Raw genomic sequence first — 21776 nt, forward strand, 5'->3', positions numbered from 1 at the left:
GACATCACCAGCCCCCATATTTACATAAACCCCACCTCCGAGAATATTAAATAAGGGGGGGGCGAGGCCATTTTTTTTTTGCTGTGGGGAAGCTGTTGTGGTATAGTTAGTAGGCTGGAGTGTTGTTGCCGCAATGCCGACGAAACACTGTTATTTTCATCCGGATTGCACGTCCACTTTGTTCAGTCTTCCTAGGGATGGGGGAGTAACACCGTGTCCTAACTACACGCAACGCGATAAGAGTCCAGCGATAAGCAACATGTCTGTCCACACCAGACGTGACGCGACTGCGAGATGCAGTAAATCAATCAAAAACCACAGCCAATCAGAACAGCGTGTGGGCGGGCTCTCACGGCAAGTGCACGGCACCAGAGATTAATCTTGACGGCACTCTCAAGGAAATGGATAAGAACATAATAAAATTCACAAATATTACACCATTTAAACATTACTAAAATACTAATGTAGTGGACAGCACATTCCAGGGCCCAGTTTATGTCCAGGCCCCTCTCGGTCCATAAAAGTGGACAAAAGGTTTGCTACATTTTGATTGGATCTTGGTAGAGACTGTTATGGGAAAATTTAATCATAGCTATACATTAAACATTGTGCATGAAATGTTTATTAATTTGCATATATTCATACAGAACCAGCTTACTGGGTAAAAGGTCATATACAGAATATAGAGAACACGTTCTACACTCAGGGGTCAGGATGGCCTAAACGTAGGGATCAGAGTTCAAATGAACAGCACACTTGGGATTTGAGCAAGTGCTGCTTTTCTTGTCATGTGTGGAAATTTACAGGAGTTACTTTGTTTGGGAAACTGATAAAAGCTGAGTGCTGTTATGTCTAGTTAGTGCACTCTGCAGACATTGAAGATGGCTGTATGACTGACTCATTTCTTGCAAGAAATTAAATCTTTATAAAGACAATTGGGCAAGGTTTTGTCTCTTATTCAGTAATGCGGCGATAGTAGAAATTTTGCCACGACAAGACAAACAAACTGTCCAACACCATCAGATAAAGATGCTAGGACAACATCCAGACACCTCTTAGAGGGCAAAAAGAAGAACTCTTGTACCAAGCCCAGGAAGGACAAGACATCTCATTGGTCCACATGCAGTTTCTGCCCTTCACCCAAATCCCTAGTGTCCTGGTCTATGACTGCCATAAAAATTCCAGTAGTGGGTGAAAGAAAGACCACAATGACCCATCAAATCCATTCATAACTATGCTTGGAAACCTTAAGACTGATGTAAACTACACACATCAATTTCATACTTATTCAGAGAAATAAGTATTCTCAGTGACAGCTATTTGTAATGCAACATCTTACACAGAATCAGATGTTAATGGACAAATAATGAACAGTTCAATATTTTCCCATCATGTTTGGTTTCTATTTGTTTAGAATATTGCCAAGGGTATTCTGATGGTGGTTTGAAAAGTGAGAAATGCATTGGTAAACTTTAAAGACACTTTAAAGACTTCTAACGGTGTACAGTATGCAAATGAGTTCCACAGGAGAAAGGAGGGTGAGTCTCACTGTGGACCCCCTCTGATGCCAGCAGCCAATCGCAACACTGGAATGGAGAAGCGCCAAATTGTAATCTCCTCCTATTCGGGAAAAGGATAACAGTACCCTTTCAACAGACACACCTTGTTCTGAGTCTCCCTTCAAGAGAGACATAATAGATACACCGTAATGTTCTGAGTTTCTCCTCGAGAGAGACAAACAGTTCACCACGTTCTGAGTTTCTCCTTGAGAGAGACAAACAGTTCACCAAGTTCTGAGCCACTGGTTCATCCAGAGAGACAACAAAAGATCTGAGGATCTGAGTCTACAGCTGGCGAGGCAGCAACAGATACGACCACGTTCTGAGCCTCCAGCCTGTGAGGAAAGAGACATTAACAAACACTACGCTCAGAGTTTTAGTCCAGCGAGACGATTACAGCACGTCCGGAGTCTCCATGCCAGAGAGACCAAAGCGGATTGACCCACAGAGTCAGAAGACACACAGAGACATTTGCAACAAGGTTAAGCTCAGGAGAGCAAACCTTCACTTCAAGGTTCCTTCGTCTGCGTGTTCCAGATTAAGGACCTTCTGCACCTACTTCAGGGCCTCATCTGCGTGTTCCAGATTAAGGACCTTCTGCACCTACTTCAGGGCCTCATCTGCTTGTTCCAGATTAAGGACCTTCTGCACCTACTTCAGGGCCTCATCTGCGTGTTCCAGATTAAGGACCTTCTGCACCTACTTCAGGGCCTCATCTGCGTGTTCCAGATTAAGGACCTTCTGCACCTACTTCAGGGCCTCATCTGCGTGTTCCAGATTAAGGACCTTCTGCACTTACTTCAGGGCCTCATCTGCGTGTTCCAGATTAAGGACCTTCTGCACCTACTTCAGGGCCTCATCTGCGTGTTCCAGATTAAGGACCTTCTGCACTTACTTCAGGGCCTCATCTGTGTGTTCCAGATTAAGGACCTTCTGCACCTACTTCAGGGCCTCATCTGCGTGTTCCAGATTAAGGACCTTCTGCACCTACTTCAGGGCCTCATCTGCTTGTTCCAGATTAAGGACCTTCTGCACTTACTTCAGGGCCTCATCTGCGTGTTCCAGATTAAAGACCTTGTGCACCTACTTCAGGGCCTCATCTGCGTGTTCCAGATTAAGGACCTTCTGCACCTACTTCAGGGCCTCATCTGCTTGTTCCAGATTAAGGACCTTCTGCACTTACTTCAGGGCCTCATCTGCGTGTTCCAGATTAAAGACCTTGTGCACCTACTTCAGGGCCTCATCTGCGTGTTCCAGATTAAGGACCCTTTGGTGCTCCAGGAGATCAGCATCCCACAGATCTTTGTGTTCAAGACTGTTGAAACGGATTCCAGCTCCTTTCCCACTGCATTGTCACCCAGCACAACCAGTGGAAGAAGTCACCTCCATCGGACTGCTTACTCAACCAAGTGGAACGTAAATATCACTTAACCAAACCTCTTTCCAGAAACCTTGGCATTGTTGTATATTATCAGTATATGGTTTTCTAATTTACATTAGAGGTAATTTAACTGGTGCTAGTTAATAACACATAATATTTCGTTATTTGTTTGATGCATAATACGTTTCTTCACCTTAGTTTCAGAGAAACAATAGTTTATCTTTCCATAAGATAACGCAACTCTTCCATAGCCACACTCAACTTAATCACATGTATTTTATGTATCTTATGCACTTTATTCCTTTATCATTCATTGTATTCATTTAGTAGTTGTGTTAGTTATTCTTGTTTATCTTTGTAAATAAAATCTATTTTATTACAATTGTGTCTTACTGGTGCTGATAACACAGAAAAGGCTCTACAAGTTAGAAATCTCACCAATCTTTCAGATAAATCAGCTGACCAACTCTCCCCATTTTACCTTCAATCTAAAAGGATTGAACACCCTCCAGTGTGGAGTGTTCTCATAAAATACCTTGACTAGTGTCCCAAACTAAGAGAGGGGGAAGCTGGTCATCTGATGTACTCATAACCACACCTTAAGTGACCGGTGATCCTAAAATCACAACGTCAGCGGTGACGTGAGTACCAATCACTACCTTACTTAACGTCCTTGGATGGACGAAGGTAAAATCACTAAATAATTGGCGTCCCTGGGTGGGCCCAAAAGTGAAATTATTACACTAAGTTAGTAAAACAATATTTGTCATAGAATATACTTGTTTGTTCACAGTTTGAACGTTCTTGTTCCAATTTGTTTAATTTCAAGATCTGAGGTGAATTCTCCCTTGTTCCTTTTAGTACGACTAACAAAGCTGGGAGCACTTAATGATATTCAAAGTCACATTACATGTTTTTGACATTAAATAAAACACATAAACACTACCTGGGATTATCATTGCCATGTTTTGTGTTGTTATTCCAGCCGCGACGTAGCAGACAAATAGAAACCGTTTATAAAATAGATTCATCGTGTGTCGCCGTCGCGGCTGGTTAGGACAAAAACTATAATTAACATGGAAAAGATACCTTTTATCGCGTCGCGTGTAGTTAGGACACGGTGTTAGGGATCAATGGTTACATTTTATTTTTAACTCGGTCCCTCATAATTATTACCCAAATCTCGCTCTCTGTGCTGCACATTTCACAGAGGAAAGCTTCCACAATCTTTGCGAGTTCAATGCAGAACGGCTTGTCCTGAAAGATGGATTTAAAAACAGAAGCTGTTTATGGGTCACAACCTGTAAGTATGATTTATTTTTCGTCTATGTGTTTTCCTGTAATAGTTCGTATTGTTAATTGTACGTTGTAGCAAGGAAGTACACAGATGACAACGCACATTCATACTTAACGTTATCCGACAAACACCTAACATTACAAACTTTTTTTAAAATCTCAACAGCGAACTTGGCATTAGTGTAAATTATTCTGTGATTAGAGCTTTTATGTATTGTTTATCTACAGGCATGCTAAACATGTTTGATTTGGCTACTAGTAAAGCCAATGTTTATTGTTCGTTTTGGGTTAATAGTTCTTGCGACAGATATTTGGCTATAATCATTCTAAAAATACAAAAGTAACAGTGCCATTCAGCAGCGATCACTATAGATCCGCAGTCTTTACTCTTGAGGACTGAACAGGTTCTGCTCGATCATCTGCACTAAAATGTTCTGGATCTGATTCAGGCTCAAATTGGTATGGTTTTATTGACGCCATTGTTTCTAATATTACCCAAAGCACAGTCTACCGGGAAAGGGAAGGGGCGTGGCGTTTCTGACAAACGTGCACTGCGGTGAGCGAATCAAAACACACTGGGCCAGCTAACCAATCAGAGCCCATTGCGTATTTTTGAGGGACCGGCTTCATAGAACCGGAAACCATCAGACCGTTTTTACAAGGAGGGACAGAGCAGTGTAGAATAAAGGTCAAATATATGAAATATAATGACATTTTTTTAAAACGAAGCATGAACACATACGACATACACATTTCTAACTTCAATAGCATTTGAACAGAACGACTTACAGTATCAAAACCAACTGTAAAGTGTTCATCTAAGTGTTTGATGCACACATTTTACACATTCCGCTCAAATGCTAATGAAGTTAGAAATGTGTAGGTACCAATGTTGTATGTAACTTTAGAGACTGTCCTTAAATTTGCGAATATCGAACGTCCAGCGTCAAACCAACTTTATGCCAGTGAAGAACGGCCGGTAATGCTCCATGACGGCTCGTTGGTATCTGTAATGTTGGTCGTAATTCGTCAACTAACTGCAAAATCATGTGTCATGGAAATCTGTGATTATCACAAGCATTAAAACATTGCTGATCTTCATCTTATATAATTAATAAATGTAAAGCTCTCTCGAAAAAGGCTTTTTGTACTGTGATTTTTACCATTAAATTTTACCAAATTATCTTTGATGTGCAAAAGTAAATTCTGTCATTCACTTGTTAATACGATTAAAACTGGGCTGTGATCATTTATCATCCATATACTGGTTTTTATTTCACAGCTACTAAAGCAATCAATAATGAAGAATGAAGAATGAAGAATGGACACCAACCTATTTGTTCCTCAGTCTCTTCATGTTTTATTCTGGATGGTTCTGGATAACTCATGTCTTCAATCTCCTCTTTAATAAACTCCATCTTTAACAGTCACACAGATTTCAGCTGCTATACCTGGAGTTTGTCCTTCTCTTGTAGGATGATGGGAATATTCCCAGTATTTATTGGTGAATTGTTGTGGGAGGGGCTTCAGTGGTGGGAGGGGCTTCACTGGTGGGAGGGGCTTCAGTGGTGGGAGGGGCTTCACTGTGAGATACTGACGCCCACAGGACCAGATCTGGACAAATCAAAGAGAAGTTACTGAATTTATACTGAATTACCAGAGTTGACCAGACCTGGCTAAAAAATATATTTTGTTAATATTTTTTTCTGAAGAAAGACAAATATAAATTCTGATGAAAGCCAAAATATGAAATGTCATGGATGTATATTTACTGAGTAATCTACAATTCTTTAGAGATTCTGAGCCAAATTACAGGAGGGTAAAATGACTTTAAAAAAGATGGCAGCTTTATTTTATTTTAAACAGAGATTGGTAGGACTATTAGTAAAATCTGTCGACTTTAGCCATCTTTGTTGCATTATATGCCAACAGTGACTGTTCAAAAAAATGTGTTTTTTGCCCCAAGTTTGCATGCCTGTAACTCAAGAAGTATTAATGATATCCTAAAATCCTCTTATATTCTGGTTCTTATCAAGCATTTCTTTTGGTTTCTTCATTTTAAAGTCAGAGATATGGAGATCTTAATGTGGTTTCATGAGTAAATTGGTCAATTGTTCACATTTTCAGTGGCCAAAACCCAAACGTGTGTCACTTTACACACAGCTGATACTTTTGTCTTTTACAGAGGAATATCTGAACAACAAATAATGTTGAAACTAGAAATGTATCTCGTTTTTTGCTATAAACACAATTGCATAGAATATACCTGAGTGCCATAAAATTTCTGTCAGGAATATGGAGTATTTTGATTCAAGTTAGATATTAATTGCATTAAAACAATGTTTGTTGAACTCCTGTCCAAAGTCTGAGAAACAACAGGACCATCATGTTTATCTGAGCTGCTGAAAAGCCTCTTTGTCTCCTAAAGTTCCCTGTTTTCCCCTCATTCATTATGCTGATGTCTGAGATCTTCTGTAAAGTGGCACATTAAGCACATTTTATTGGTGTAATAGAGTCAGAGTCTGTGAAAAACTCTCTGCCAACATATTATTACACTCATAATAAACCAGGACACACAACGCATTTCATTACATTGGTCCTTAAACATGTAAACTCTGGAGCTGATTAATGTTAAACTCTGTAATCTGAGAAACATCTCTCACCTGCAGACTGGAAATATAAGGCATCCGGAGGAAATATTACACTTTTGTCCTTCATTCACGATCGTTAACAGCGTTGCTTTCAGCTTCAACTGATCTCAGCTCGTCCCGTCTCTCGCGCTTCTCTCTTCTGCGCATGCTCAGTGCGCGTGATTTTTCTTAAAGGGGCCGCATAGTTAAAAAATCATACATTGTGATTTCTTTTTTTTTAATTTTTATATTATGTCTTTCACAGTGGACATGCACCTACGATGACAATTTCAGACCCCTCCATGATTTCTAAGTGGGAGAACTTGAGGGAAAGTCCCGTATTTTACCCTTCTTTCCCGACGTCCTCCCGTATTAGTATTTTCCTGTAAATCTCCCGTATTTTAACCTGCGTTATTAAAAAATAATAATACCGGAGTAAAAACAAACCAAAAACATTTCCAATCTGAGCTCTGTAACTAGCCTTGCGATCACTGCCATCTGCAGTTAGCCCACCGTACTGTAGGAGGTCAGATGACGAGTGACAACGCGGGAAAAAAACAAAACAGAGACGGATGATGGACGTAACGATAGAGACGGAAGGCACTCCTGCCAAAAAAACAAAACCCTCGAGTAAATACCGTGATCAATGGGACAGCGAATTTAATTTTCTGAAGAGGAAATTGCAAATCTGCAAATCTGCTATTGCATGAAAATACTCAACAGGAAAAACTAAGGCTACTCAAATCATCAAAGGTAAGTTAGATAGCCATATAGCTACTACCTATCGTTCTTACTGGTGAAAAAAATGGTTTGAAATGTGTTTGAATATTCTAACATTTGAGCATTAATAACCCATGGCATGCATGTTGTAGGCAGGGGTGGACTGGGGCAAAAAAGCGGCCCTGGACTTTCTGGCACAAAGTGGCCCATCACACCCAGTCTGCGACACACCTCACCATAAACACACCAGCTCATTATACACAGGGCAATTTTAAACACCCAAGCTATTTATACCAAAATATGTATTATATTAATTGTTTTATTGAAATGCTTATCATACTGAATGACTGGCATACTTCTTCAGGTTATAATTTGTCTTTCCTGGAGCACATGGCAGATAGCATTTTTTATATACAAATATTGATTTCTCTTTTCCCTACACTGTAGTTTAATATCATTAAGTTCAATACCTACCATAAAATCAGACCATATACAATTAATGCTATGGTCTAGAAGACTTAGGATGTAGTGCAGAATGTGGACTGTTTTAGGGTGCCTTTCTAGCGGTTATAGTATGTAATCTGTAATTTTATGGAATAGAGCTCAAATAGTGAAAAAGAGTTTAAAAATTATATGAAAAGTACAGCATATTAAAATGATTTCTGAAGGATCATGTGACACTTACTGAAGTAAGGATGCTGAAAAGTCAGCTTTTACAGAAATAAATTACATTTTACAATACATTCTCATAGAAAACAACTAGGCCAATTGGAAATTGTATTAATATGTCTTAATATTTGTGGTTTTACTGTATTTTTGATCAAATAAATTCAGCCTTCTTCTTTCAAAAACATTTTAAAAAGTCTTAATTATTTCAAACTTTTGATTACCAGTGTGTAAAATAATGCATGTGAACTAACTAGCAAATTATTATATATTTATTTTCATATATGACACTTTCCATTGGCTGCTTGAATATGAAAGTTGCCAGTTTTAGCAAGATATATGTTTAGGCTAAGCCTACGTTTCAGAAGTATATTTTGAATATTATGAATAATTTGAACAGGGCCGGCGTTTGCTATAGGCGAGCTAGGCGGTTGCCTAGGGCGACACATTTGTTGGGGGCGCAGCCAGGCGCCTTCTAGTGGCGCCCTTAAACTTACTTCCCATTAAGCATAGAATTAAAACAAGCGAAATAAAACATACTGTTTATTAACCATGATCATCCTTGGGCGCCCCCTCAGCCACACGTTTAATAACTTAACCTGATTATTAGATTGAGTTGATGGTGAGTATTGTCGAGCACAGGCGTTCAGGCGTTAGGTCAGGCAAGTGCTCATCACTGGCGCGTTCTTCAAATATGAAGCAGTCTAAACCCTCGAGTGCACAGGGACGGAAAAAGAGAAAGGCAGACGATCAAAAGAAAGCCCAGTATTTACATTACATTTACATTTATGCATTTAGCAGACGCTTTTATCCAAAGCGACTTACAACTTGGGGATACATGAAGCGATAGGTCATGAAGAATCGAGAAGCGCAATAAGAGCCTGAAATCCTGAGACCGTGTACATTGCTCAGAGTAGCACAGGCTAGAGTAGGGCGGGAAGAAGAAAGAGGAAGAGTTTTTTTTTTTTTTTTTTTTTTTATGAGATTAGGTGATCACGGAAGAGCTGAGTTTTAAGTTGACTTTTGAATGATGTCAATGATTCTGCGTTTCGGATGGTGTTGGGAAGATTGTTCCACCAGCTGGGAACGTTGAATGAAAATGTTCTGGAAAGGGATTTTTTTCCCCTCAGTGATGGGACCACAAGCCGTCGTTCCTTTGCTGAGCGAAGGCTTCTGGTTGGGGTGTGGATTTGTAGAATGGAGTCAAAGTAAGCAGGAGCTGAGCGCGTGGTGGCTCTGTATGCAAGCGTCAGCGCCTTAAACTTGATGCGAGCAGCGAGTGGTAGCCAGTGCAGGGAGATGAAGAGAGGTGTGACGTGGGTACTTTTGGGTTCGTTGAAGACAAGACGTGCTGCTGCATTCTGGATCATTCGAAGTGATTGGATTGCGCAAGAGGGGAGTCCAACCAGAAGAGCATTGCAGTAGTCAAGTCTAGAAATAACCAGGGCCTGGACAAGAAGCTGTGTTGCGTGCTCTGTTAGGAACGGTCTAATCTTCCTGATGTTGTAGAGCGCAAACCGACATGAGCGAGCTGTCTTAGAAATGTGTTCTCTGAAGGACAGCTGGTCATCAAATGTTACTCCAAGATTTCTGACTGACTTTGATGGGGAAATCAAGGATGTACCTAACTGGATGGTGAAGTCATGTTGTATGGTGGGACTGGCGCGGAAGATGAGAAACTCAGTCTTTGCCAGGTTAAGCTGCAGGTGATGTTTTCTCATCCATGCAGAGATGTCAGCCAGACAGCTGGAGATTCGTGCAGCTACTGTGGGGTCGTCTGGGTGTGAAGGTAGAAAGGTGAAGGGTAGGTAGAGCTGAAAGGTAGAGCTGAGTGTCATCAGCATAGCAGTGGTATGAGAAGCCATGTGCCTTAATGATGGGTCCCAATGAGGTAGTGTAGATGGAGAAGAGGAGAGGACCAAGCACCGAGCCCTGGGGAACCCCAGTGGTCAGTGGATGTGCTTGGGATTCCTCTCCTCTCCAGGCAACCTTGAAAGACCTACCTGTGAGATAGGACTCAAACCAAAGGAGCGGAGTCCCTGTGATGCCCAGTGATGAGAGGGTGGACAGAAGAATCTGATGATTGACCGTGTCAAAGGCCGCAGATAGATCGAGCAGGACGAGGACTGATGATTTGGAGTCAGCCTTGGCTATCCGCAGGGCTTCAGTGACCGACAGTAGTGCAGTCTCTGTGGAGTGGCCCCTTTTGAAACCCGATTGGTTGATGTCCAGCTGATTATTCTGTGATAGGAAGGATGAAACCTGGTTGAAAACAACTCGTTCAATAGTTTTTGCTATGAATGGTAGTAGAGAAACAGGTCTGTAATTTTCTATGAGTGATGAGTTTAATGTGGGTTTCTTAAGCAGTGGAGTTACCCGAGCCTGCTTGAATGTGGTAGGGAAGATGCCGGTGCTGAGAGATGTGTTGATGATGTGAGTGAGTGCTGGTAGGATTGTAGGAGAGATGGCTTGAAGGAGGTGTGAAGGAATGGGATCAAGAGGACAGGTGGTAGGATGGCTAGAGAGGAGAAGTTTAGATACTTCAGTCTCAGTGAGTGTAGAAAATGAGAAGAGAGGATGTTTGGTTGTGGATGTGGCTGAACAGGAGTCTACAGTGTGTGAGGGTGAGAACTGACTGCTGATGGTTGTTGTTTTGTTTGTGAAGAAATGTGCAAAATCATCTGGAGATAGGGAGGTGGTGGGGGGTGGTGGGGGAGGGCAGAGGAGAGAGTTAAATGTTCTGAACAGTGTGCGTGAGTTTGAGGTGCTGTTGATCTTATTTTGGAAATAAGAAGATTTGGCTGCACGTACTTCATCCGAGAAGGATGAGAGCAGGGACTGATACTTACCCAGATCGGATGGGTGGTTAGATTTCCGCCATGTTCTCTCTGCTGCCCTGAGTGTCGTCCGATGTTCACGAATAACATCAGATAGCCAAGGGTTAGAGGGAGTGGCTCGTGCTGGCTTAAAAGAAAGAGGGCAAATACAGTCTAGGCAAGAAGTTAGAGTGGAGCATAATGTGTCGGTTGCAGTGTTGACATCCATAGAGGATAATTGTGAGGATGAGGGAAGGGAGGATGAGACAGCAGAGGAGAGATGTGAAGGAGAAAGTGAGCGCAGATTTCGCCTGAAGGTAACAGGTGGAGGAACTGGTGGTGCATGAGTAGTGAGTTGAAGGTTGAATGTGATGAAGAAATGATCTGAGATGTGTAGGGGTTTGACCAAAATATTGTATGTAGAGCAGTTGCGTGTGTAAATGAGGTCCAGATGGTTACCAGATTTGTGGGTATGTGAAGTGATGAGGCGATTGAGATCGAATGATGTAAGGAGGGATTGGAAATCTGAAGCATAAGATTTGTCCAGATGAATGTTGAAGTCGCCAAGGACTATGAGTGGGCTGCCATCCTCTGGAAATGAGGACAGCATAACGTCTAGCTCATCGACAAAGGTGGTCAATGGACCAGGGGGGCGGTAAATGACTACAATATGGAGTTTAACGCGAGTATAGAGGTAAGTCTTCTCATCTCAGCCATAAAGGTGTCAAACTAAATAAATTTACTTCGTATTATCAATATTATCAACTAATATTGGACGGCATTGGACGTTTCATTGCTGTCACTAAGCTATCACTAGCTAGCTGGTTATCTACATATTACTACGCATTTCACAGACAATAAGGAAATCCAGATGAGCCAAATTTTAATGCTGCGCCAATTTTGAAGGTGAATAGAAAGGCCAGAAACAACTGTTCATCTTTTATTATTTAAGATAGGGATAGAGCTACAATAACTTGTATATTTTAATTTTGTAGTGGTAAGTACAGTGTATCCATAATAGCACTTTTGTTTGTAGAGGGTATAGTTAATCCAGTTTATGGGTCATAATTTTCTTAAGTGTCTTTACAGGTGCTTAAGAGAGTTTTTGCACAGTTTATGGAGTTAATATTTGGTAAATATCCTTGAACATTCTTTCTAGCATTTGTGTATGACCAATTTATTGCAGTTGATCCTTCAAGTCTTAATTTTCTTGATTAAGTGTTGGAGTGACTATAAAAGCATTTTTGTTTGTTCATCCATAGTTTGAATCATAATTTGTTAAATATCCTCCAACGTTCTTTGTAGCATTTTTGTATGTGCAATTTATTAGAGTGTATCATTTAAGTCATAATTAGCTTTTTAAGTCTTGGAGTAACTATAGGAGCATTTTTGTTTGTATAGTTTTTATAAATACTTAACCCATTTGTGCCCAATTTTTTCTGAATGGCATGTTCTGCATTTATTTTCCCCAGGTTTTTGTATTTTTTCTTGAAAATCGTATTTGAATCTGTGGCAACTATAGTTGCCGGTGGGCAAATATGTTGTATGCACCCCTTCAATGTTGTATGCACCCAGAGCCGGCTCTCCCTATAAGCGAACTAAGCAGCTGCTTAGAGCCCCGCCACACTAGGGGGCCCCCTAACTACAGATTGCACTCGCCAGCGTCGCCGCAGTTTATCACGCAAGACGCTCAATTCGCGTCATTCGCACCGCGCGAAAAGCGCCTTCCGCGCCGCGGGACCTCCAGACGCGCGTCAACGCGCCTTTCCATTGACTTAACATTGAAATCAAATCACTCGCGCCAGACACTCTATTTGCGTTTGGTGTGAACGCAGCATAACGTTAGCTGTCCGTCAATTATGCTGAATCAACATTGCTTGCGCTATGGTCCAGCCGTCGGCCCCAGCTCTGGGCTACAGACCGCGTAGAGACAGACCCACCTCCTATGAATTTATTTTCTTTTTAACAGTTAACGTTACATGACCTACACTAGTTCTGGGAAAGAAAAAAACGAAAAATCTTTGTCTCAATAGATGCTTATTACAATAAAAATTTGTTTAATTATTGAACATTCGAGAGAAAGTAAAGGAAGAGAAAGAGCAATAATTTGACAGTCAAAATCAAAATTAAGTTTAAAATAAAGCGGTTAAATACAAGCTTTTTCTTATGGTCTTAATTGAATAGGCAATTAAAGATTATTAATAAATATTAATCTATATACTATTATGAAATATTTTATATATTGTTAAGCTAAATCGCCCAGACCATTTAAACCTAAAGAAAACACAGTGTCCTCTCTGAAACATTATTAAATGATGATCGATACAAGACACCTAAAAGCAAAATGTATTTGTGGTAAATTTTAGTAAAGAACACTGTAAAAAAAAGCAGGTCCCCAATTGAAAATTTTCTAGTGAGCGATCACATCTAAATTTTTCAGTTGGCCAAATTGAATTAATGTGAATTGATGCAATTTAATTAAATTAAAATTCAAGAAAATAAATTTGGCCAACTGAAAATTTTAGATGTGATTGTTCACTAGAACATTTTCAATTGGGCACCTGTTTTTATTTTACAGTGAATGTATTACTGTATGTAATCATAAAAGGTAAAAAATATCTCACTCCATGCTGTGAAGGTTTAAAATATGAACAGTATGTAAGAGTTAATCAATCAATAATTAAATAATATAATTTAACATTGGATTTCTTTTAATTTACCCTTAACATAATTGTAAAAAACAAAATGTCACTTTCTCAGGAGGAGCCATTCTTAAATATTTTGGTGGTCGTGGAGAAACATTTCAGGAGGCTGACACCAGAGATGACACAAGTAAATATTTCCCACTGCCTTTCTTTTGAATAGTTTTGTGCGCAACTTCAACATATAGCTAATTTTCCTCTTGCCAATAAAAAATGTAGTTTTATAACCATAATTCACCATGTTGTCTAATTGTACTTTAATATTAATTTAAAATTAATGTGTTTTATCTACTCTGCATACTGTATTTATTATTAATTATATTATAATCTCAACAGCTGAAGGAGGTGACTCTACTGCTGCTTCAGTAGAGCATAGCGAGCCGCATACCACTATGGCTAATGTTGTAAGTTAGCTATATATTGTTAATGCTAAATTATTAATATTTATTTGTTTACAACAAATTGACCTTAAATTTGCAAATCTGTAATCTTTACTTTTACTGTTTCAGTGAGTGTACTTTAATAAGCAGTAAAATAATTGTAGGCAATCATGTTAAAAGATATACAGATGAAATGTGTAAGTGTTAGATTGTATACAGTTCCTGGTTTGCGGTGCAATACTCCATTATTCACTGCAAGGCAGGGCCCCAAAATTATCCTGCTTAGGGCCCCCAGATTTACAGAGCCGGCCCTGTATGCACCCCTTCAATGTCAAACATGAATAAGAGAAGAACATTTAGCATCTAACTCAAAATAACTGCTTTCAACAGATCAATCTTTATTCATAATCAAATGTATTATGTTTGACTAAGTATACTAAAAACTATAGATCTGTTGTAAGATTTGTTTTGTTTGGATGATTCTAGAGACCTTCATGATTATGTTGATATATATATGTCAACAAAAATACTTATTAGGAACATGAAAATATCCTTTCTTTGGGAGGGTTTGCCTTCGTTGTGCTCCCTGGAAGTAGGGGTAGGAAGTTGGCAGTCTCATGTGACAGGAAGGAAGTTAATACTTTTTTTTTTTTCTTGAAATCCTTTATTTGGTTGTCTGCTTGTGTGTCATTAAGATATAAAACATGGATAATATCTAGAAAAATACTTACAGAAGGAAAATTACAACTATACACTGGCAACAAAACTCAATCTCGCCTAGGGCAACCAAAGAGCTAGAGCCGGCCCTGAATTTGAAAATGATTGTGAAATTACTGAAGAAAGCCTGGAATCAGAAATACAAACATTATTCCCTCTGATATGCTGAAAACTGCGACACCTACGTTAATGTTTCTTTGTGCATTCTGTGATGAATATTGTAAAAGGCATTACAATCTGATTAATTCTAAAAGGTCAGCAGTAGTTTACATCCCTGGAAATTAATGTCATTTTTTGAATTGTTAGCAATCGGGAAATATTGCTGTAGCCCATTGACTCATATTCAGCTCTTACCTCGGCTCGCACTCTCGCCTGCTGTGCACAGTAAATCCCGCCTCCTTCCATTTGATTGGATATCGCAAACATTTTGACATTGACGGGCGCTTTTACACCACTGAGACACTGGGACTGAGCAGGCTATAGATTAGAGTTTTGCCTCAGGTGGGCTACGCGGGCCATTCGTCTGGGCTGACGGAAGGATATATAGGCTATGTCGTTTAAAGGTAGGGTAGGTAAGATTTGGTTAAAAAACTTTTTTTTCCAAATTTGTTTAAACTTTCTTTATATATCAATACATAATTAAAATGTAAGTACTCTGAAAAAGAAAGTATAAAAATTGAGTGTCTGTAGACCTCTCACGACTGTTTTAAAGACAGCTCATTATTTCCATTCACTCCACCTTCTCCCTTCTGGGCTCTTTCCTAAGCCACACCCCCAAAACACATGAACACGCCCACCGCGATCAGCTGAAAGACGCATTATTTACCTGAGGCGAGTGGAGAAGAAGTGCATGTAGTGACATCATGTCAGAATCACATGTAATAAAAAATCTAACTTTATCATTATGAATATAAACAAATAAGATGTCTTTTAGTACTCACTATCAAGCTAGAATAATGATACTGGTAAAGTTTAAAATACACACACAACACAGTTTCTACGACACACACAGATACAAGATAAAAACATCAACATAAACATTGGTAGAGTATATAAAAACAAACCAAGGGCCGAAATAAACATGCAGGTAAAGTTCCCGGTGAACATGGTAAAAGTTTAGACAGAGGGTAGAAGCTAAAGCTAACGTAGTTCTAAAGAAAGTTCCTGGATGCGGTGTACTAGCTTTTACACATGTATTTTGTTATCTAAAGTTACATTTTGCGAAATTCAACACGACAGTGATCAACTTGAGCTAAGCATATTGAGTATTTATCATCTCTACTAATGGTTCGCTAAGTGTATAACATTGTAACTTTATGCTAAGTAATGTTATGTTAGCTATATTAGGCAGCTACGTGTGCTAGTGAGACATGCTTCATGAAAACATAAACCAAAAAAATGTATAATCTAAATGAAAGATGACCTGTCCAGCAGAAATACAGCCTCTTGAACTCCTCAAATCAAACGGGTGCGCCAGGGTTGCCAGGTTTTCACAACAAAATCCGCCCAATTGCTGCTCAAAACTAGCCCAAAACAAGCCCAATCGTGTTTCTCCGGTAAAAATCGCGTTTGGGGGGTAAAATATATGGCTTTTTGTTAGGGCTGCCTGCTAAAATTCGCAAATCCCAGGGCAAAATATCACATAATTGGGGTCGCTTCAACCCGCGGACATGAAAAACAGCCGCGGCAACAGTGCTGAAGTAGCCCAACTTGGCAACACTGGGGCGCGAATGTGGGCAGATCCTGGAGCAAAAGCGGCGGTTGCCATGGTAGCGAGAGAGAGTGACAGGAGCCCAAGCCAATCACTTGTTTCGGCCCGAACGAAAATAATGAGCGGTGTTTATTGCAGATTAAAAAGTCTAGAGTCACTCGATTTTTATACTCTCTTTTTCAGAGTACTTAAATTTTAATTATGTATTGACATATAAAGAAAGTTTAAACAAATTTGGACAAAAGTGTTTTAGATCATTCTTACCTACCCTACCTTTAACTATAATTTATTCTTCATATATATTTACGTAGCAACGGGCCGGCCCACATTGTCCAGCGGCCCACCGGGAAAACGCCTGGTATGCCAGATGGCCAGTCCGCCCCTGGTCTTGTAGGCTAACTAACTAGCTAATTACTGGACACTCAACAGGTGCCATAGCAGCAGAACTAGAGTAAGAGTTGGTCAACACATGCCAATCTCAGCCCTTTTCACTGATATGAGACGAATCGAACAACCGAAAATCAGACAAAGAATTTGTCATCCTGACTAGACTCTACGATGAGGCCACTCTGCAGGTCGCTACAAGATTCCTGGAGATGCCTATATGCAATATAGGAAATGCAGAAAATCTGTATGAAAAGCCGAGTGAAGCATTAAGGTAAGGGGAACTGCACTGTGTTGTTGACATGTTTAGTAGATAGACACATACTTAAGTTTGCTGATGATTCTGTCATTGTCAGCCTGCAATCAGGGAATGAGCGGGACCATGGGCCAGTCCTCAGTGACTTTGTAGAGTGGTGCGATAGTTCCTTTTTACAGCTGAATGTATCTAAAACTAAGGACATGGTCATTGACTTTCGCAGGACATCACCTCCCTTTACAGTCACGGTTATTAAAGGCATGGACATTGAGCTCGTGGAGACATACAAATATCTTGGAGTCATTTTAGACAACAAACTGTGTTTTGAACCTTTGGTTGACGCTGTCTCAAAGAAATTCCAACAAAGACTGTACTTCCTTAGGAAAATGAACACTTTTAATGTTTCTTCAGAAATGATGACTCTGTTTTATTGTGCTTTTATTGAATCGGTTTTATCTTTTTGTATAGCTGCTTGGTTTGGAAGCCTCTCCCTGACAAATAAAAACAGACTTGGTAGTCTGGTCAAAGTGGCGAGCAAGATTTCCAGGAGAAGTCAGGCTCAACCTGGGGAGTTATACATAAAACAGGTCCAGAGGAAAGTTAGAGTCATAGCTCATTCACAGGATCATCCCCTAAGAACGGAGTTTGAGCTTTTGCCCTCTGAGCGGCGCTATCGAGTTCCTAGATGCAGAACAAAGAGGATGCAAATATCTTTTATTCCGTCAGCTGTGAGGCACCTTAATGGCACTTAGCACTTTATAATAACTTGCACAAGTTGCATGTTCTGTATTTTATTCATTTATTTATTTGCACATTATGTACATTGGGCGTTATTGTGAATTCCTTCTCTGCTGGTTGGTCTTTGTTGGTGAGTGTTGTTGTATATTTATGTGGTTTATGTGGAGCATTTGCTGCAAATCCAATTTCCTCTTGTGGGACAATAAAGGTACTTTGACTTTGACTTTTAGATTGCATTTAATTACAAACTTATATTTAGTCTGAGACGTTTTGTGGCATTTTTTCCTGTTTCCAATAGAAAAAGAGGCATCCCATGGGATAACCTGATTGCCTTTAACTCTGATAATGTGAGTGTTATGAAAGGCCGCCATAACTCGGTCATCAGTAGACTGAAGACCCGCAACCCCCATGTCCAGGACCTTGGTACAGCCCAGGTACCAGTTAAAGACATCCTGGTGGGGATATACACCCACTTTGAGAAAAGGTAAATGCATACATATAGGCCTGCTCTTTCTCTCGCCTAATGTTGTGTGTGTTACAATGTAACAACATTGCATGTGGCTAACTCATGAACAACACTGAAAAAAATAATTATGGCCCGATTAAATTAAGCATAATTAATTTGTGCTTATTTAAATAATTTAAATGTAGTTTTTTTTTTTTTTTTAATTAAAAAAATTAATTGGTTTTATGGGAATTGCAAGTGTTTTTGTTTAAATTGAGCTAAAATAAATTGATTGCGACCACTTACGATAATTTTTTTTAGTAAATTCAACAAATCATTTTTTTCAGTGAAGGTAGGCCTGCAGTTCATATTCTTTTCACTCACTCACTCACAATTCCAACCACTAACAGAGTAATTTTCTATCTCTCAGTGCAAAAAGATGTGAAGTCTACAAAGAGTTTGCATGTGAAGTTAAAGTTTCACGAAAAAATAATACTCAAGTAAAGTACAGATACTCAATATTGTGCTTAGTTACTGTCCACCTCTGGCAAGTCATAGTTTTCACATGTCGTCACACACATATAGGAACACCTGGAGGGCAAAACAAGGCTCTCCTCCACTGCCCGCAAGTTATGTTTACAGGTTTGTAGTCAGTATTAATGCAGTGATATTGAAAGATTAAATTCAGTGTGCACATTATTGATGATGCGTGCTTGGTACAGGAAAGCAGTTGAACACAGAACATTGATGCAACACAAGGTTTCTCATTGTGTTTCCCCATTGAAACCAAGAAAACTTGTTTGGTTCATGTTCTTGGCTCATCTGCTCGTCTGTATATTGTGCGCATCATCGTAAAGGTGCAGACTGAATGTGATCTTTTAAAGCTGCACTTTGTAACATTTTTTCAGTTAAATATCCAAACACCACTAGGCCAGTGTTATATATTTTGTTACAATATCCCAAATGTTTCCAACTATTTGTAAATGGTGAGATGCTCTTTTACCCGAGGAACCGGGACCTGTGAGGGCGTGGCCTGTCGATGACATCATATCCGCGTTAGTTTCCGGTTTTATTCTGCAAAAGCGCTTTCCTCTTACTGCAGTGTGATTAAGTGTCATATCAGCGGCTGAGAGAACGCACAGAGTAACGCCATCCCATCATCAACACACTCAGATGTGTCTAATATGATCAACAGAGCTGCGTTACCTCACACTCATGAGCGGAGGAGCGGAAGTGGCGACTGTGGCATAATAAAAGTCCCGCTGCTCGAGAGGTGTGTGTTGTGTTCATCTTATTAACAATGGCTCCAGCGGTTCCTCAGCTCCACAACACTCGCTCCTGCTCTGCTTCAGACTACAGTAACGTTAATAATCACATCCAGCCAATATAGCCAGCAGCCATATAACCCTGTAGCCCAAGACTGGTTTCCCACTGAAGCTAAGCAGGGCTGAGCCTGGTTAGTACCTGGATGGGAGACCAACTGGGAAAACGTCTCAGTTACGTATGTAACCCTCGTTCCCTGCGGAATTTGCATGCGTAACTCCGCCCCACCTCGTGGGTATATAAGGAAGTACGCTAGCAACACTGCATTATGTATCTGCTGCGGAGCCAAGATCTGAACTCCGCGTTCCAGCAGCACAGCTGATGTGGCTAAGGAACGTACGTCTCCGTTCCCTCCTCAGGGAACGAGGGTTACATACGTAACCGAGACGTTCCCTTTCGTTCAGTCACTCCGACGTACGTCAGTGACTGACGAATGGGGGTTCCAGTATAACCGCGCCACTCAGCTGTCATCCAGCGCCCTGCGTAAGTGTGAGATCCCGCCACTTAAGGCCGTAGGACTCCCACTTATCACAGGATTACCAAGGTACACTGGGAAGCATATCCCAGTGAGGGAATGCCAATGATGCCTACCCGTGGGGAGGACTTAGAGAGTACACATATGACCCGCTGTGGGCTGCATATGGGAAACTCTAGGGTACCAGCCGAAGGTGGATTTTTAACCCTAGGGGTGGCAGGGGCTTGCCAAGGGAAAGACACCTGCTCACTGAAGAGGCTTACGGTGGAAATACTTGTGTGACCTTGCTGCTGGTAAGCCAAAACAATGGTGTCCACTATCCAGTGTGACAACCACTGCTTTGAGAGAGCACTTCCCTTCCGCTCTCCACCATAACAGACAAAGAGCTGGTCTGAGGTCCTGAAACACTGCGTCATGTCTACGTAAGCGCGGAGAGCGCGTACTGGACAGAGCAATGCCAAGGCTGGGTCTGCCTCCTCCAAAGGCAGCGCTTGCAGGTTCACTACCTGATCTCTGAAGGGAGTGGTAGGAACCTTGGGCACATATCCAGGCCGGGGTCTCAGGATCACGTGAGAGTTAGCCGGCCCGAATTCTAGGCACGCTTCGTCAACCGAAAATGCCTGCAGGTCCCCGACCCTCTTGAGAGAGGGCAATGCGGTCGGCAGAGCCGTCTTCATCGACAGAAACTTAATATCGGCCGACCGCAAAGGTCCCAAGAGGGAACGAGAGGAGAGCGAGGAGGATTCAGTCTCCTCGCCCCCCTCAGTAACCTGATGATCAGGTCGTGCTGACTTACCTTTTTGTCCCCCAAGAGGTCGTGATGGGCAGATATTGCAGCCACATATACTTTTAGGGTGGAGGGAGACAGCCTTCGCTCCAGCCCCTCTTGGAGAAACTCAAGCACGGACCCGATCGGACATTTCCAGGGGTCTTCTTGGCGGGAAGAGCACCAGGTGACGAAGAGGTTCCACTTCAACGCATAGAGGTGTCGTGTAGACTCTGCCCTAGCGGAAGTGATGGTGGCGGCCACCGTAGGTGGCAGGCCACTCAAACCTGCCGCGTCCCGTCCAGAAGCCACATGTGGAGCTTCCAGAGCGCTGGACACGGGTGCCATAGAGTGCCCCGTCTCTGAGAGAGGAGGTCCGGTCTCAGAGGAATAGGCCAGGGAGGGGCTGTCGCAAGGAGTAGCAGTTCTGAGAACCAGGTCTGGCCGTGCCAATACCGGGCGACCAACATGACCTGCTCCTCGTCCTCCCTGATCTTGCACAGTACTCGTGCGAGAAGGCTCACTGGGGGGAACGCATATAAGCGTAGGCCCTGGGGCCAGCTGTGCGCCAGTGCATCCGTGCCGAGCGTGCCCTCGGTCAGGGAATAGTACAGGCTGCAGTGGGAAGAGTCTTGGGAGGCAAACAGATCTACCTGTGCGTCGCCGAACTGTTCCCAAATCAGGGGATGGAGTCTCCATTCTCCAGGAAGTGGCTGAATCCGTGAGAGCTCGTCGGCTGCACGGTTCAGTTCTCCCGGGATGTGGATAGCACGAAGGGACCTCAGGTGCTTCTGACTCCATAAACCGAGAT

General features: G+C 41.3%; 1 protein-coding gene across 3 annotated transcripts in view; it reads right to left on the reverse strand.

Moving 5' to 3' along the window:
- Window positions 1-21776, reverse strand: part of LOC307119583 (uncharacterized protein) — a 60692-nt gene that overhangs the window by 4614 nt on the left and 34302 nt on the right. Inside the window, exons 1-2 of one of the 3 annotated variants that reach the window (XM_079805926.1) lie at window positions 6900-7030; window positions 5570-5850 (exon numbers count right to left, since the gene is read on the reverse strand). In XM_079805926.1, coding sequence (XP_079662052.1) covers window positions 5570-5654 — 85 coding nt within the window. In that variant the 5' untranslated portion in view covers window positions 5655-5850; window positions 6900-7030. Of the gene's footprint in view, window positions 1-5569; window positions 5851-6899; window positions 7031-21776 lie in introns of those variants that run through there. The other 2 variants (XM_079805927.1, XM_079805929.1) reach the window with 2 other exon arrangements.

The sequence above is a fragment of the Gobio gobio genome (assembly GCF_949357685.1).
Source record: "Gobio gobio genome assembly, chromosome: 23".
Classification (NCBI taxonomy): Eukaryota; Metazoa; Chordata; class Actinopteri; order Cypriniformes; family Gobionidae; genus Gobio; species Gobio gobio.